The sequence below is a fragment of the Schistocerca nitens genome, chromosome 3 (assembly GCF_023898315.1).
Source record: "Schistocerca nitens isolate TAMUIC-IGC-003100 chromosome 3, iqSchNite1.1, whole genome shotgun sequence".
NCBI lineage: Eukaryota > Metazoa > Arthropoda > Insecta > Orthoptera > Acrididae > Schistocerca > Schistocerca nitens.
In genome coordinates this window covers 652,423,784-652,439,995 of record NC_064616.1, presented here as the reverse complement: position 1 = coordinate 652,439,995, position 16,212 = coordinate 652,423,784, and the positions used below count along the sequence as shown (strand labels likewise).

At 40.0% G+C, this 16,212-nt stretch overlaps 1 protein-coding gene across 7 annotated transcripts in view; it reads right to left on the bottom strand.

The window, feature by feature from the left end:
- Positions 1 to 1,658: 1,658 nt before the first annotated feature.
- LOC126248617 (cAMP-regulated phosphoprotein 21) overlaps positions 1,659 to 16,212 on the bottom strand; it is a 1,051,584-nt gene continuing 1,037,030 nt past the window's right edge. For all 7 annotated transcript variants that reach the window (XM_049949775.1, XM_049949778.1, XM_049949781.1 and 4 more), the window contains one exon: positions 1,659 to 2,102. In XM_049949775.1, the coding sequence (XP_049805732.1) occupies positions 2,099 to 2,102 (4 nt within the window). In that variant the 3' untranslated portion in view covers positions 1,659 to 2,098. The remainder of the gene's footprint in view (positions 2,103 to 16,212) is intronic.

The window sequence follows — 16,212 nt, the reverse complement described above, 5'->3', positions numbered from 1 at the left end:
TGCAGGAACTTTAAGTGATGGATCAAAAATTTGCCAAAGCATTTTTCTTACAGCAAGGCAGCAGCAGTATTTTAATAACTTACTAGGTATGTTGTCAACTGCAGTAGAAATTTTACTTTTTGGAGACTTAATGATTCTTTCACTTTCCTGTACAGTGACTTATTACTTGGATATGTTGTACTATATTAGCTATATTGGCTTGTAGAAATTCGTGGCATGTTTTATGGATTTTTGTGATCCTGTTTGCTCTGTCTCTGTTAAAAATATTTGTTGAATTTAAGATCATCTGTTTTTGGATTAATAAAAGATGATCCTCAATTTTTAATTGAATATTTTCTCATGAAACTACACTTTCCTGTTTCCTTCTTTAAGAAATTCTAGACAGTTGTTACTTTCTTGTTTTAGTTATGAATTTCTGCCTTCAAGAATCTGGTCTTCAGTGCTGTACATTTTGCTGTACATTTTTTAATGGCTCATCTCATTGTGGATCATCTTATCACTTAGCTGCTGCATAAGGTGCCCAATTTTTTTCTGCATAAAAATTTGATGCTTGTAGAAATCTAAGGTCTATAGTCTGACATACATAGATTTTCTCTGGCCATATTCTTAAGAAAAATTACTTCAGGTAGACTTAAAACCACATTAATAAACATATTACATTGGAGTTAATGTCAACAGCATCGTATACATGAGATAAATCCCCAAGCTGTAGTTGATGACTGAAGTTTTTGATAATTTGTGTGTCTATAATCCTGAAGTTTTTCCATATAAAATTTACTTCTCTCTGTAAATTTACTTGGTTTATGGCCAGGAACTGTCAGTCATGTACATGGAGGCCATTTGTAAAATTTTGGACAGTTTAATTACTATAAATATCCTTATATTATCTACCAAAGTACTATAAGTAGCTGCTGGTTAAAGAGTTTAATGTTGATACTAAGTTTTAAGGGCACATCAGGTGTTCAAGGTCAATTTTGTTTGTATTATCTGCTAAGAAGTTCACATTAAAGCCACTGAAAAAAATAAATCAATTAGTTTTTCTAGACAGATGTGAGAAGAGTGAGTTAACATGTCTCAGAAAACCATGCAAATTTACAGCAGTTTCCCTGTCAATTGACAGCACAATAACTGTGTACTATATGTTGTTATTTCAGTGCCATGCACCCGAAAATGTTTATTTAGTACTACATTATTTATAACAAAAACTCTAACTCCACCTTTTCCCATATTGGGTCTACAATAATGAACAGTGTAACAAAGTTTTTAATCTATAACATGTGACTTTTGTTTGTAATCTGATATCCAGAAGAACATAGTATATCAGGATGACTCCCTTTTTCTACATCTTTTGGATGGGTTACCAGTTTTATTTTTCACATCCTTTGTATTTTGATGGAATACCTGTACAGACAAAGTTCAAGTCTTGTTCACTTTTGCTTTAATACTATATTTCTTTGGAAAGAGCAATTTCTCTCAGTACGTGAGTTATTAGTTCTGCTGTGGGCACTGGAGGCTAATTTTCACATGTATCTGGTTCTATATTCTGTGTGTAATCAGCTTGAAAACAAAATTAATAACCAACAGTAAATTTTACTACAATACCAATGAGAATTTCATTTTAAGGAAGATATGGGTAGTAAGTAAATTAAAGAAAAAAAGAAAAAGTACAATAATTATATTTAACTTCTATGTATGTACAATAAAATCTTCATGTTGTACATATTCAAATACACTTTTAACAGAACAGGATAAATAAATGATATTTTCTTTAAATTGTGATCTGAACATTGAAGTTCTCTCTCTTTTCTTCCACTCAAATGCACATGGTCACTTACAAAAAACACAGACACACACTCACACACACACACACACACACACACACACATACACACACACACACACACACAATCATTACTGGCTTCCTGGACTCTGAATCTACAATGGCATTCCACAGACATAGTTTGTGCTTTAGTGTTATAGTAGAAAATTTTATGTTCTTTCTTCTCTTGTAACAACTCATATTCGTAAAAGACAAAACTCTTCACAAAGAAAAGTTCTTCAGGACGTGAGCTTCATACTGTAGGCCACATAAATGACCCTATCTGAAAAACAGAAAAGTTGTGGCATTAGTAGATGTTGGTGAAATTTTTTATCTGGGAAAAAGTGAACCACTCATAAAAACAATTGGTTTACAAGTTCTTATATGTTTTACTGTTACAGATGTATGCTAATTTTACAACATGTGAACTGTAATTCAGTTTCTCCTTAGAAGTGAATGAAGGAAAACCTTATGTGAGACACTTGTTGTCAACGTTCTTTGACAGTCAAAATCCGATAAACACACAAAGGAATCTAAAACAGTTCTAACATTACTAATTCCTCTCTAATTTTGTTGCATCAAAATACTTGCATTACTAATTCATGTACAGAACAAGCATATACTTTTAAAAGGTAATGAACTCTTGACACTGCTGCAGTCATATATAAAAACAACAAAATTGTTATTTCCAGATTACAAATGGCAATAATATATCTTTTTAAGTATACGCTATGTCTGTTACCTTATGAAGTAAATTATTATGCAATTAATTAAGAGGAGGCACATGGTAAAACCCAAATGCCGGAAAACTAGTTTACATCCCTGGAGATCATGAGCCCTTCTGTTGGTAGAAAAGACTCAAAACACTGTCTCTGATTTGCCTCTGAGTTCTCCCAACATTATCTAGAAACATATTTGTGCGTATTTTGAACTCTGTCAATCCTCTCAAGTGATCGAAAGATACACCCAAAGCAACTTCTCCCTTAGTTATATCATCTCATTATTAATAATTTACTGGGAATAATATTTTCTTTAAACTTCTGACCATCCACATACTGTTCAAATATTAAATGTCCATTAATCATCATCAGTCTAAAAGTATAGTGCAAGCTTTCAAAAAATGATTAAAAAGATAATAGAAATGAAACAAAGTGTAACTGAATTATATTAAATTCAGAGTGGATAAACTTTAAATATGCTGTACCACAAGCTTTGAAGTTTGTCCTGCTACTGTGCATGGTCCACATAAATGGTTAACCAGGGACACTGGAGAACTGTTCAAAAACTATAATGTTCACTGATGACACAACTACATTTATAAAGGGCCCACACATACGCATACGAGGCACAGCCAGGAGACTACTGGAACACGCTTACAACTGGTCCTCAGCTAACACACCCACACCCTTAATGTTAGAAGAACAAATGATGACATTCCAAGCAAATCAAAATGACTGACAGGAATCAGAAATAGAGAGTAATAAACTGAGGTGGTAGTCACCAGGAGCTAACCTATGGTAAAATTTTCTAGAAGATTTCAGTGAAGGCGATAAAAATACACATGACAGTCAAGTGAAAATGAGAGACATGGAAAAAAGTAAGTAAACTGTTTATTTTTTCAAAAGTAATCACCATAACTGGTAATATATTTATCCATAACTGTCGATACATTTATCTCACTCTGAGACAAAATGGTTGATGCTTCCATGGAAATACTGGTTGCAATTGCCCATGGAAGCATGCCAATCCAGGCACACACCTCTTCATCTGAAACAAATTGATGGCCACAGATGTCTTTGTTCGGTGCTCCATAACTATAGAATTGTATGGGGAGAGACTGGGACTGTATGGAGAACGTGTCAGGACTTCACATGTTGTCAAGGTTGTTTTGAGTACACTGCAGAAGTTTTGGTGGGAAACCCTTACACATCTTCCATACAGTCCTGATATCTCTTCGTGTGATTTTCAAATATTTGGAGCCCTGAAGAAAGACATTCATGGCCACTGATTTGCTTCAGATGAAAGGGGCATGCATTGGTACAATCATGGTTCCGTATGTAACTGCAAACATTTTTCCATGAAGGCACTGGCCATCACTTTTTTCTTTCTGACATCATGTACCTCCATTCATGATGCACATGATTTCAGATATCATGTGTCCATACAGTTCACAGGTTCACTTATAGAGGCCACCTGGGTCAGCCCCCTGGTGCACTCTGTGGGCTGTCAAAGAAACAGTATTGTTTAAGCGATTGCAAACAAGTGCTCGCCTATTCCGTAACCTGTATTACTGTTGTCCAGTCAGTGTGTTCAGTGCTATGCACAACCTGTACTTCATTGTATCCTATGTGTTACTGTTTGAAGTACTATGATCCATAAATTGTGTTAGTTCTTGCTATAGTAAACTTGACGACAAGTGATGGCTACAGTTTCTCTGGATGTTAATGTCAGTGCTAAGTCACAAACATCTCAATGGAAGACATGCTCCAGTCTACCATTGCCCAGCAGCAAGCTTTCGCGGAACAACAGCAGGTTCTCCCCACAGCAGTGAGTCAAGTGGCATTTGCACATTCAAGGCAGGTTGCTCTGCCATTCTGTGCAACCTTCACTCTTTCTGGCACATGGTGAATTGGCTGAAGATTGGGACTCCTACAAGACATGGTTACACCAACATTTCCAGGGTTTTCACATGGGTCATGAAAACCTGTGTAAGTCTTTCTTTCTTTCCTGGCTTTCATCATGCATTTATCAGCTGTGCCAACTTGCACCTTTGCAAGAACTGCTAGCTAATCATTTGGAAAAATGTGCAAGCTTCTCCAACTTATTACTGTGACAGAACACATGTTATTGTGACACTTGCAGGATTTTACCATTGTCAGAAATGCCCAAACCAGTCTTACAAAGCCTGGGGTGCAGAATGGCATGGGTTGAGCCGTCATAATAAATTTGTCACTAGTACCCATCACAAATCTTATGCTGATCACATGGTGCATAATGTTATTATCCATCTGGACCCAGATAGGGCAGTCTGTGAAAAGCATTTCAATGTGAGAATCCGACACTTATGGATGTACTCAATATAGCACAGTCCTTTGAAGTGTCATGGGTCATAGACGATCAGATTGCTGCAGGGGTAAAGGTATCGGAAATTGCTCAGTCTGTCCCTGTTAGACACACTGCCATTGTTCAGGACGATCGGGAAGCCATTAAATCAGTACAACCTTCGACTCAGTGTGTTGCATCAGGCAGCGACTCAGTGTTGCATGGGGCAGCATCAGTTACAACCACAGCAGTAACAGGCTGTGTCACAACAGCAGTGGTATGTTCCCCGTCCATCTTGCCTGTATTGCTTTGTCCAACATGAGCATGATGTGTTCCCTAAGCGTTGGACTATTTGCAGCAAGTGTCAAAAGTGTCAAAAATGATAGTAGCACTGATGGACATAAACTGTACCTCTACAATGGCTGTATTCCTGAACAAATTGTTCATTGACTTCCGTGTGTTTAAGGGCGGATGTAATGGAGTTTGGTCCAAAAAATCGATCTTTCAAAAATATTATTCCCTTGATCTACACAGTTTAATCTATGTTGTGAGTGAATTTTATCGTGATAGCAGCTTTAGAAACGCCTTTAAATTGTTAAAATGATTAACTCTGCACTGGTGGCCATTCCCACCATCTGCAACATTTGGGAAACTGCTCGCTTCAGCGGAATTTTTGTCAGTGTGAAGGCTATTTTCTTTCGATATCTCTGGCTGACATCTATATCTCTGGCTGACAGCTATATCTTTGCGCGAAAAATTTCTTGAATGTGGTTTATTTACATTTGACAATACTAATACATATTAGTAGGTGGAAGGCTGAATTCACAAATATTAATGTGGAAGTCAAGATTTATGCATAATGGGTGGTGGAAAAATTGTGTTTAGAAAATGGAGGTTTCATGGAGATCAGTTTATCAACAAAAAAGCGGAATCAGCTCGAAATGAAGAACATAAACTCTCAGCTTCAGCATTGAAACTTGGGACAGGAGAATTGCCTCCACCATGTGCAATGTTTGATGCTGTATGCAATACTGCCAAAGTTTCTATGAAGGAAACAGTGGAGGAATTGGTGGAAATAAACCAAAAAGAAATAGATCCTGGGGTATGCAATCATGATGTTGGTATGGATACCACTGGATTCAGACTTATTGATTTAGAGCTTCTCTGCCAGGCTATAAAGTTTTCATGTTAAAGTGTTAGCTGTAAAAATATGGAATGCATGATTGTTGTTGAAGAAAGAAGAGTGGGAATAGCTTGTGATTTTAAATTAATTTGTAATTCATGTGGCTATGAATTTTCAGTTTCCCCTCCAAAAAAATTGACACTGGTACCTATGAGAGCAATTTTAGTTTAGCATATGCTGTGGACAGGGCAGGGAAGGAGGTATCTTATTGTGTGCTTTTCTGAACATGCCTCCACCATGTGAAAGGTTTGAAAAATAAGTAAAGAAATGTTTGGAAAATGCCAAAGTTTCTATGAAGAAAGCAGTGGAGGAATTGGCGGAAATAAACCAAAAAGAAATATATCCTGGGGTATACATTTATTACAGTGAATCTCCTATAAATCTTACTGACCTGTGTGAGTCTATAGGTGGCATTGTATGAAAAGGGGTCACACATCTCTCTATGGAGTTGCATCTGTTATTGCTTAATGTCTAAATACTGCCACCAGTGTGCAAAAAGGAAAATGTGAGAAACTGTGGCAAGAAAAGCATGCAGTAACATGCTCTAAAAATTATAGTGGCTCAAGTGGGACCATGGAGGCTGCTGCAGTTGTGAGGATGTACTCCAATTCTGAGGACCAGTATGGTGTTAGAAATACTAAATACCTTGGTGATGGGGACTCCTCTTTGTTCAAAGCTGTAACAGATAAAAATCCGTACATTGCAAGAATAGAAAAGTTGGAACGTGTTGGGCACATCCAAATGAGGCCTGGTGGTAGGCTTCGAAAGAGAAGGAAGGTGGAGTACTTGAGGATGGGAACCCACTAGGAGGAAAAGGCAGGCTTACTCTTCAGTTGTTTTATGGGAGAGCTATGATGAAAAACACACTTAATTTAGAGGCAATGAGGTGTGCTGTGTGGGCAATTATTTTCCACAAACTATCTACTGACCAAACACAAATGCACAACCTGTGTCCGAAAGACCATTGCTGTAAGTTCAACAACAGAAATGAGACGTATTCACAGAAACATTCATTACCAGAATCTGCTATGAATGCAGTTAAGCCCACATTAAGGTTTCTTGCAAACCATGATTAATTGAGGAAGTGTCTCCACAGAAAGACACAAAATGCAAATGAAAGCCACAAGAATTTAATTTGGATTAGCTGCTCAAAAAGGACATTCTGTGGACTTGAAGTACTCAAATAGGTGCCTACAATGCAGTTTTATGTTACAATAACGGAAATAATGGCAGAATTGAAGTGCTGAAAAGAGTTGGTATAGATCTTGGTGTGTTTACAACAAAAGCGTTTTACACTATCGACAGGAGCAGGATCAAGAAATCAAACAAATCAGTGCCTTACCTGCAAATACAGGCCAGGCAGGTTCAAAGAGGAGAGAAGAAAACCTGGAGGATGTGGAGTATCAGTATGGAGCCTGTCCAGTTACCTGTGTGGTCTAACACACTGCTTTCTGGGCGGGAAGGCGTGCCGGTCACTGGCACAAATTCACCTGGTGGATTAGTGTCGAGGTCCGGTGTGCCGGTCGTTCTGGGGATGGTTTTTAAGGTAGTTTGCCATCTGCCTCGGAGAATGCCGCCTGGTTCTCTTTATTCTGCCTCAGTTACACTATGTGAGTGGTTTCTGCACAAACACTGTCTCCACGTATGAGTAAACCATAATCACTCCACCACACAAACATTGGGGTTACACCCATCTGGTGTGATACATTCCTGAGGGGATCCACTGGGGGCTGAACTGCACAATAACCCTGGGTTTGGTGTGGGGCAGTGATGAGGTGAGTGGACTGCAGTAGCTTGTGGGGTTGTGTACCACTGTAGGCTATCACAGGGATGAAGCCTCTCCGTCGTTTTTAGGTCCCCAGTTCAATACAATACAATGCTATCAGTATGGAGGATTTTAAAATTGATGTAAGGTTATTACATGTAGAAGTTTGAGAAGAAAATCTTTGAACCTCATTTTCTATGTTTTACATTTTTTACATTATTAGAAGCCTTTTCGTAAAAAGTATATGCCCTAATGCTATGAAATTTTCAGGATCGGTTCACAACGCATTGCTGTCTCCCTGGAGCTAAAAAATATGAGCTTTGAACCTCATTTTCTATGTTTTACATTTTTTACATTATTAGAAGCCTTTTCGTAAAAAGTATATGCCCTAATGCTATGAAATTTTCAGGATCGGTTCACAACGCATTGCTGTCTCCCTGGAGCTAAAAAATATGAGATCCTTTGATTACATTCTGATTTTTAGGTGACTGTATGTAGAAAATAAGTTAATTTTGGGTGTGCAAAATTAAAATCTCTGTTAATAATACAATGTGTATCATAAATTAATAACTGCAGTTCAGTGGTCTTATAGCCTTATAAACTTAAAAATTCAAGTTTCTGGCAAAATATTAATCCTGTGTATTTTATTATATTTTTTCCGTTAAAACACAGCTCTTTTGCTTTACACATGAAAAATTTTAGATTTGTATATTAACAAATATGGCTGTAATGATTTTTTAAATAAATGTTTACATTTTCTGTTGCATCTCTCCTTAGTAAGCTGCTAAAAATGCAAGTGGACACAGGAGCTGCAGTGACTTTAGTAAATGCACAAATGTACATTGACTTGGTTTCCCTCCCCTCACACAGGTTTCATGGGAGTTGGTTAGCTACAGTAAACAGCAGATTCCCACCCTACATCGGAATTTCACTCCTGTCTCTTACAAATCTGTTGGTTGCCTTCTCACCTTCCATGTTGTGGATCATTCCCATACCACAGACCTGTTCAGGTGAGATGTGTTTAATGCTTTCAGTTTTTCCATTGTCGATGAGGTAAATTTAATTTCAGATCAAGTTCCATATCAGCAACTGAGGAACTTGAGTCTCACTGCTCTGAGTTTTTGTCTCTGTTTTCCCCTGGGCTCTGTTGTACTATTGGTTTTCAGGCCCACATTACCATGAAAGAATCTGCCTGCCTTTGTTTTTTTTTTTAAATACACACACAGCACGTGCCTCTCATGTTGTGCCGAATAGACAGTTTGACATTGCCCAATGTCATTTCGCATATTTCTTCTAGTGAATGGGCTACACCACTGGCCATCAATAAGAAACTGAAGCAATAGCTCCACCTTGGCAGTGACTTCAGTGTCACGCAGTGTCACGATTAATGCAAAGTTCATAATAGATACGTACCATTTGATCCACCCTGATGAGTTGCACATAGAGTTATCAGATGGCCACTACTTTTCCAAGGTTGATTTGTCAGAAATGTACCTCCAGCTCCTCTTGGATGAGGCCACGGCCACTAGGAGCCTTCTCGCTGTCAATACACTTTTCGGCCTTTACCAACATCAATGCTTGCCTTTTGGTGCTGCTAGTGTGTCCGCAATTCTTCAGTGTATTTTAGAGCCCCTGACAGCCTCTGTGCCCAGCTGCATCAATTACCTCAATGATATCATTGTTTTGGATTTTTCCACTGAAGACCATCTCAGAAACCTGTGGTCATTGTTTTCTGTAAAATCAGTTTCCATGTCTCAAGTGCATTCTTGCCAAATCTCAATTTTTTTCAGCCATCAATTGAGTAACTGGGTTTTGAGGTTTCTCATGCAGGGGTCACCGTGTTGATGCAATTGCAGCTTTGCTGCAGTGGACCTCCGTTAAGGAACTGCAGACATTTATAGGTAGCTTTTACTGGACGCATGTGCATTTTTCTCTGGGCCCTATACGGTGATGGAGCATTCACTTTGCTTAAATTGGAGCTTCACTCTGCTCCGTGTCTGGCCACTTTTCACTCAGGTCAGCATCTTGTGTTGGGTACAGATGCCTCTCAGCATGGTGCTGGCGCACAAACACACAGATGGGTCTGAACAACCCACTGCTTATGATTCTAAGACCTTAACTCTGACTCAGCAGCGGCATACTCAGATTGAAATGGAGGCTATAGTGATTGTGTTCACCCTCATTAAATTTCTCGTCTTCTTGTATGGTTCTAAGTTCCATTTAGTCATGGATCACAAGCCGTTAGCTGCTCTTTCAAACCATTTGGCTTCTGTGCCAGACAAAGCAGTGCATCATATGCAGCGGTGGGCTCTCTTTGTCTCCCACTATCATACTATCATTATCAGATCCATTTCTGGCTGACAGCGCAACACGCCAATGCCATTACCTTATCTCACCTTCTGATTGGGCTGGACGAGATGCTTTGTTTCTATTTAGAAACTGAGAACCAGAATGCAGTCAATGGTTTTTCCATCACTAGTGCGAGGACAGCTTCGGCTGTCACAGTGGATCCTGTACTTAGTTGGGTCCTCTCTTCTGTGTAGCACGGTTGGCCATGCCTGGATCCCTTGCATAATTACTTCTCCCTCCAGCACTGCCTCTCTGTGTTTCACGGTGTTCTCTCATTAGCTATGGAGGACACTGCTTCCCGGGCTGCGATTCCCATTTCCTTATGCCATAATGTACTGTGGCTTCTGCACGCCAGCCATTGGGAACCTGTAGCACAAAAGCTTTGGCCTGTTGGCACGTGTTTTGGCCAGGCATAGATGAGGACATTACATGGCTTATTGCCACTCGTACTCATTGTGTTCAGCAACAGGCAGCCCTGCGGGCATCTTTTTCTCCTGCCTGGTGCCGCAGCCCCTGTGGGAGCATCTACATGTCGATTTTGCTGGGCTCTTCCTAAATCGTCATTGGCTCATTGTAGTGGATGCCTGTTCCAAGTTTCCCTACATGGCACATTGTCTGTTCACATCCACGGTGGCCTCTATTTCGGCCCTGTCTAAGATTTTTGCAATTGAGGGACTGCTGTATACTGTGGTTACTAATAATGGCCCCCAGTTCATTGCTCAAGAATTTGCATCTTTTTGTCAGGCTAGCAGTGATTGCCATCTCACAGCTCTCTTGTGTGATCCTCAATCTAATGGTGAGGCCAAATGCACAGTTCAGATGTTTAAAACTCAGATGCGGAAGTATGTATCCGGCAGGTCTCCTGAAGCTGGTTTAGACTGTTCTTTGAGTTGTACCATTTCACTCTGGTGGGGCACTAGAGCCCAGCAGAGCTGCTGGTCCACAGATGCCAACCACGGATCCTTCTTCGTCTGCTGCACCTCTCGCCATGCTGGCTCTGCAATGGTTCCAGCTGGATTTGCGTGTCTGGGTTCACGGTTTTGGCTGCTGGCTGAACTGGGTTGCTGCCATCATCAAGCATCACTGGGGGCTGGCACCTATGCATCATCTGCACTCCTGATGGGTGGATGTCCTGTCACTTCAACCGGCTGTGGTCACACACAGTGGAGTCTGTTCTGGAGGGGCCACTGCCTCCCCTCCACCACCACCAACGAAGCCTGTTCCGTGCCGAAGATGGCCCAGTTTGCACCACAGCACGGGTTGCTGCCTGGCATATCACTGTCTGGGATTCCTGCCTCCGACTCCTCACCTCGACTGTTGACATCGGTGCAATCACCACTGCACCTGATACCACAGCTGCTGCCACCTTTGTTGCTGGGTCCTCTGAAGGTGTCATCTCCGATGATCCCGATGATGCCTCTGGTGCTGACCACTGATTTGGACAAGAATGTCACTATCGAGATGCCATCTCTGGTCTTGCCCTATGGCCTCTCATGAGAAGGGGGATAGTTTTCCGACCAATCCCTCATCACTTCTGTCCCTACCCACTGGTGACTGCCTGCCACATGCAGCAGCTGCCATCACTGGGTGATGAAATGGACATCAGTGTCATCATTCGTGTTTTCCATGCATTGTAATCTCAGTGCCTTGTGAGATCAGTGCTTTTTTTTTTTCATTTCACAGCACCAGTGCTTTTTTCTGTACCATGTATTTTTTCTGTACTATGTATTTTTTGTGCTTAGTATTTTTATGTTTATATGTGGTTTTCCCACCCCCTAGAAGGGACAAGGGCTGTACCTGCGCTCATGACCCACACGATTTCAGAGATCACCCCCCATACAGTTCACATGCCTGCTTGTAGAGGCCACCTGGGTCGGCTCCCTGGCTTGCTCTGGTGGGTCATCGAAGTATTATTGAAGTGATGAGTGCTCGGCCTTTTGTGTAACCTGTATTACTGTTATCCAGTCAATATGTTCTGTGCTATGCACAACCTGTACATCATCGTATCTTATGTGTTGCTCTGGAAAGTACCATGTTCCATAAATCGTGTTTATTCTTGCTATAGCATGTTTCATCTTCATTTGACGGCCCCTTATATTTATTCTACAGAATAAGCAGTAATAATATTACTTACGTGCCAGTACACACGCACACACCATGGCATTTGTCATTGATAACAAGGTGAATTTAGGATGAACTCTGCATTTATACCCACAATACCAGAAATAAAAATAATTTTCAACTAGACTATGCACCCCTCTGTACAGTTCAGAATGAAGTTTTCTGCTCTGCTGCAAAAGTGTACAATAGGTTGCCAGTAGACATCTGATAAGATATTAAAAAATCCTAAATATTTAAAAACAAATCAAAAGAATACCTTATGAGACACTACTCCTACAGTTTATCATTATACGAGTATTTGTATTTATAAGTGTTAAGTCTACAAAATTCTAATATTTGTATTTGATAGATCTTATCATTGCTAGTTTATAGACAACTCATGATGCTATGCATTAACTTACAAAAATACATTGTTTGAAGTGTTAGATGAAAACAGCAGCCGAGTAGTACAGGAAGAGTTGTAGTATTTTTTACCAAAGTAGTTTTTCTCACCTGTTCTTCATATATAAATAATCTAGAAGTAATTCCCATAATTATCAGTGTAAGTAAATTAGGGCTAGTGACAATTTATGGTCAGTGTGCTTTACAGAAGTAGCCAGCAGCATGTTCATTATTATTATTATTATTTATTTATTTTTTTTTTTTGCACCACCCCCCTCCCCCCTGTGAACATACTCTGACGTGCCATAGAAACTCGTATAGGCATGTGTATTCAAATACAGAGATATGTAGAAATGCAGAATACAGTGCTGCAGTCAGCAATGTTTATATAAGACAAGTGTCTGGTGCATTTGTTAGATTGGTTACTGCAACTGCAACGGCATGGTGTTATAGTCAGTGGCAAGAAACTAGACACAACATCTCTGAGGTAGTGATGAAGTGGGGATTTTCCCATGTGAACATTTCACGAGTGTACCATGAATATCAGGAACCAAGTAAAACATCAAATCTCCGACATGGCTGCGACCAAAAAAAGATCCTGCAAGAAGAGGGCTAATGACGACTGAAGAGAATTGTTGAGTATGACAGAAGTGCAACCCCTCCATGAACTGCTACAGATTTCAGTGCTGGGCCATCAGCAAGTTCAGCACTTGAACCCTTCAATGAAACATAACTGATATTGGCTTACGGAGCCGAAGGCCCACTTGTGTTCCCTTGATGACTGCATGACACAAAGTTTTATGTCTCACTTGGACCTGTCAACTCTGATGTTTGACTGCTGAAGACTGGAAACATGTTTCAAATTGTATTGAGAGGATGCATGTGTACTGGTATGGAGACAACCTCATGGACCCTGTATATCAGCAGGCGACTGTTCAAGCTGGTGGAGGCTCTGTAATGGTGTGGGGTGTGTGCAGTTGGAGTGATATGCGACTTCTGATACATATAGATATGATTCTAACAGGTGACACATACGTAAGCATCCTTTCTCATCACCTGCATCCGTTCACGTCCATTAAGCATTCTGACGGACTTGGGCAATTCCAGCAGGACAATGCAACATCCCACACATCCAGAATTGCTACAGAGTGGCTCCAGGAACACTCTTACAAGTTTCAACACTTCCACTGGCCACCAAACTCCCCAGACATGAACATTATTGAGCATATCTGGGATGCCTTGCAACATGCTGTTCAGAAGAGATCTCCACCCCTTCATATTCTTAAGGATTTATCAAGAGCCCTGCAGGATTCATGGTGTCAATTCCCTCCAGGCCTACTTTACACATTAGTCAAGTCCATGTCATGTTGTGATACGGCACTTCTGAATGTTTGTGGCGGCTCTAAATGATATATTGCATGTGTACCAGTTTCTTTGGCTGTTCAGTGTACATCTTCACTCATTCTGCATATCTGAAAGCTCTCCTTCATGATGAGATTAAGGAATATGATGTATGAATGAATGGTCTAATTAATTAATACAGCTCTGTAGATTGCATGACATAAACTGGGCAACAGCAAGACTCTTTGAATTGCACCGTATTAAAGTTAGTAGCTTGTTTACATCATACTTTTGCGACCTAGCTGCATACTAGGATTCAACTAGACTATATTTTTGGTTGCTGTGCTACATGGATTCACTTGACTCTGGATGATCTGGGTTATGTTCGTGGAGTGTTCTATAATTTATGATGACATGGCACAGACTTGACCTGTTAACAAGGCTACAAAGAGTTTATAGTGTATACATGTTTGCTGCATAAGAAAGAGTGTGTTACACCACAGCAAGTGTAATATTGGCCATGAGAACTCGAACTTACCGTAGTTTGCATGTAAGGAGAACAGACCAAGTTCAGTGATCATGGAACTGTAATTCAGAAAACTGTGGCTGCAACAGCTACAACTTCAAATTCAATACCAGGCATGAAAAGATGACCAACAAAAGCAAATTATGGAACAAGAACAGCAGCAACTGCTTACACTAAAGCATCTCATCGAGCCAGAGAAGAATTCATCACATCCATTCACACCATTTCATCCAAAGACAAAGACTGCTACTCATATTATAGATGTCTGCAGTCCCAGTCCAGGGGAGCAGTGTAGCCAATGTTGCTAAACAAATTGGTTTTCTGCTATCTACTAAACCCCCAATAATGTGTCCTCTGCACAAGTTACATCCTCTTGATAAACCTAAGTGTTTACATTTGTCTAAAACCAATAGTTTGTTCTCTAAGCATTACGAGCAGCAAACACATTTTAACAGCATAGTTTTTTTGTTGTCACAAGAAGTCAAAACAGTCATATGCAGCATGGGCAGTTGATTTCAAAGGGCTGACTCATTAGTGCAAATTTTTGAGTGAAAATCAAAATTGTAAACAAGTCTTTACTGAACCATTAGTGTGTGATGTATTAATTACTTATGCAGACATAAAGAAGTTTGTGCACAGGCACTGAAATTCATAACTCCTACTTTCAGAGACATGTTGATGACAGCAAAAACTTTGGAAATATCAGCTGCAGAACAGTGCTGTTTTGAGGAAAACAGTACACTTTCTGTAAAACTGCTTGAAATATCCAGTACAGCACAGCAAAATTTTGTTGAAAGTGAGGTAGATTCCATACAATGGCATTCCCTTCATGTCACAGTAAGTCTGATAAGAACTCATCAGGTTCATCTTTGTCATCTGACTCAGAATTAAAACTCTCATATCCATTTACAGACAAAGCCTAAACAACAAATAAGCAACAGCATGTGTTTGACTCAGTCTTCACATAGTCCTTCTGCCATCTAGCCATGGTATAACAACACTGTTATGCAGAATCCAGAGTGTTTTGCTAGATATATGTGCACTCAGTGCCCATACAGAAAAATGTGCTGTGCACATTGATGTAAGCAAATGGCACATGGTAGACATTCACAAAGGTGGCATGGTGACACACCAACACTGCTGCAACAGCATAAGCATGTTACAGCCACAGTTGAACATTTTCATGGAGCAGCCACAAAAGTGTTCTCTCCCACTAATGATCTAGAACCAATTAATAACATTTCTTGTTGACGCTGGCTCACCAGTTCCTATTATAAATGAGAAAACCTATCCTCAAGTTAGTTCTCTGTCTCTTCAGCTGACATCATAAGGTTTACAACCCCACAGCAAGCACTGCATATATTTCTGTGGTAAATGCACAGTAACAGTGTTGTACAGAAAATTCATCTGTCTGATTATTTCTTAGTTGTACCATCAAGTCAGAAAACATTTTTGGGACTGGTGCTTTTCTGATCTTTGTTGTAAAATAGCAGATGACATCAACATTGTATCAGCAGTAACACCATTTGATGATCTTATTTCATTATGCACTGCATTTTCAGGCCTACTTCCATCAGGCTTGGGGGGTGCAAAAAATCATGTAGCTCACACTCAGCTGAAGCCATCTGCAGCACTGAACTACTTTAGAGCTAGAAAAATGCCAATAACATTGTAAGATGACCCCA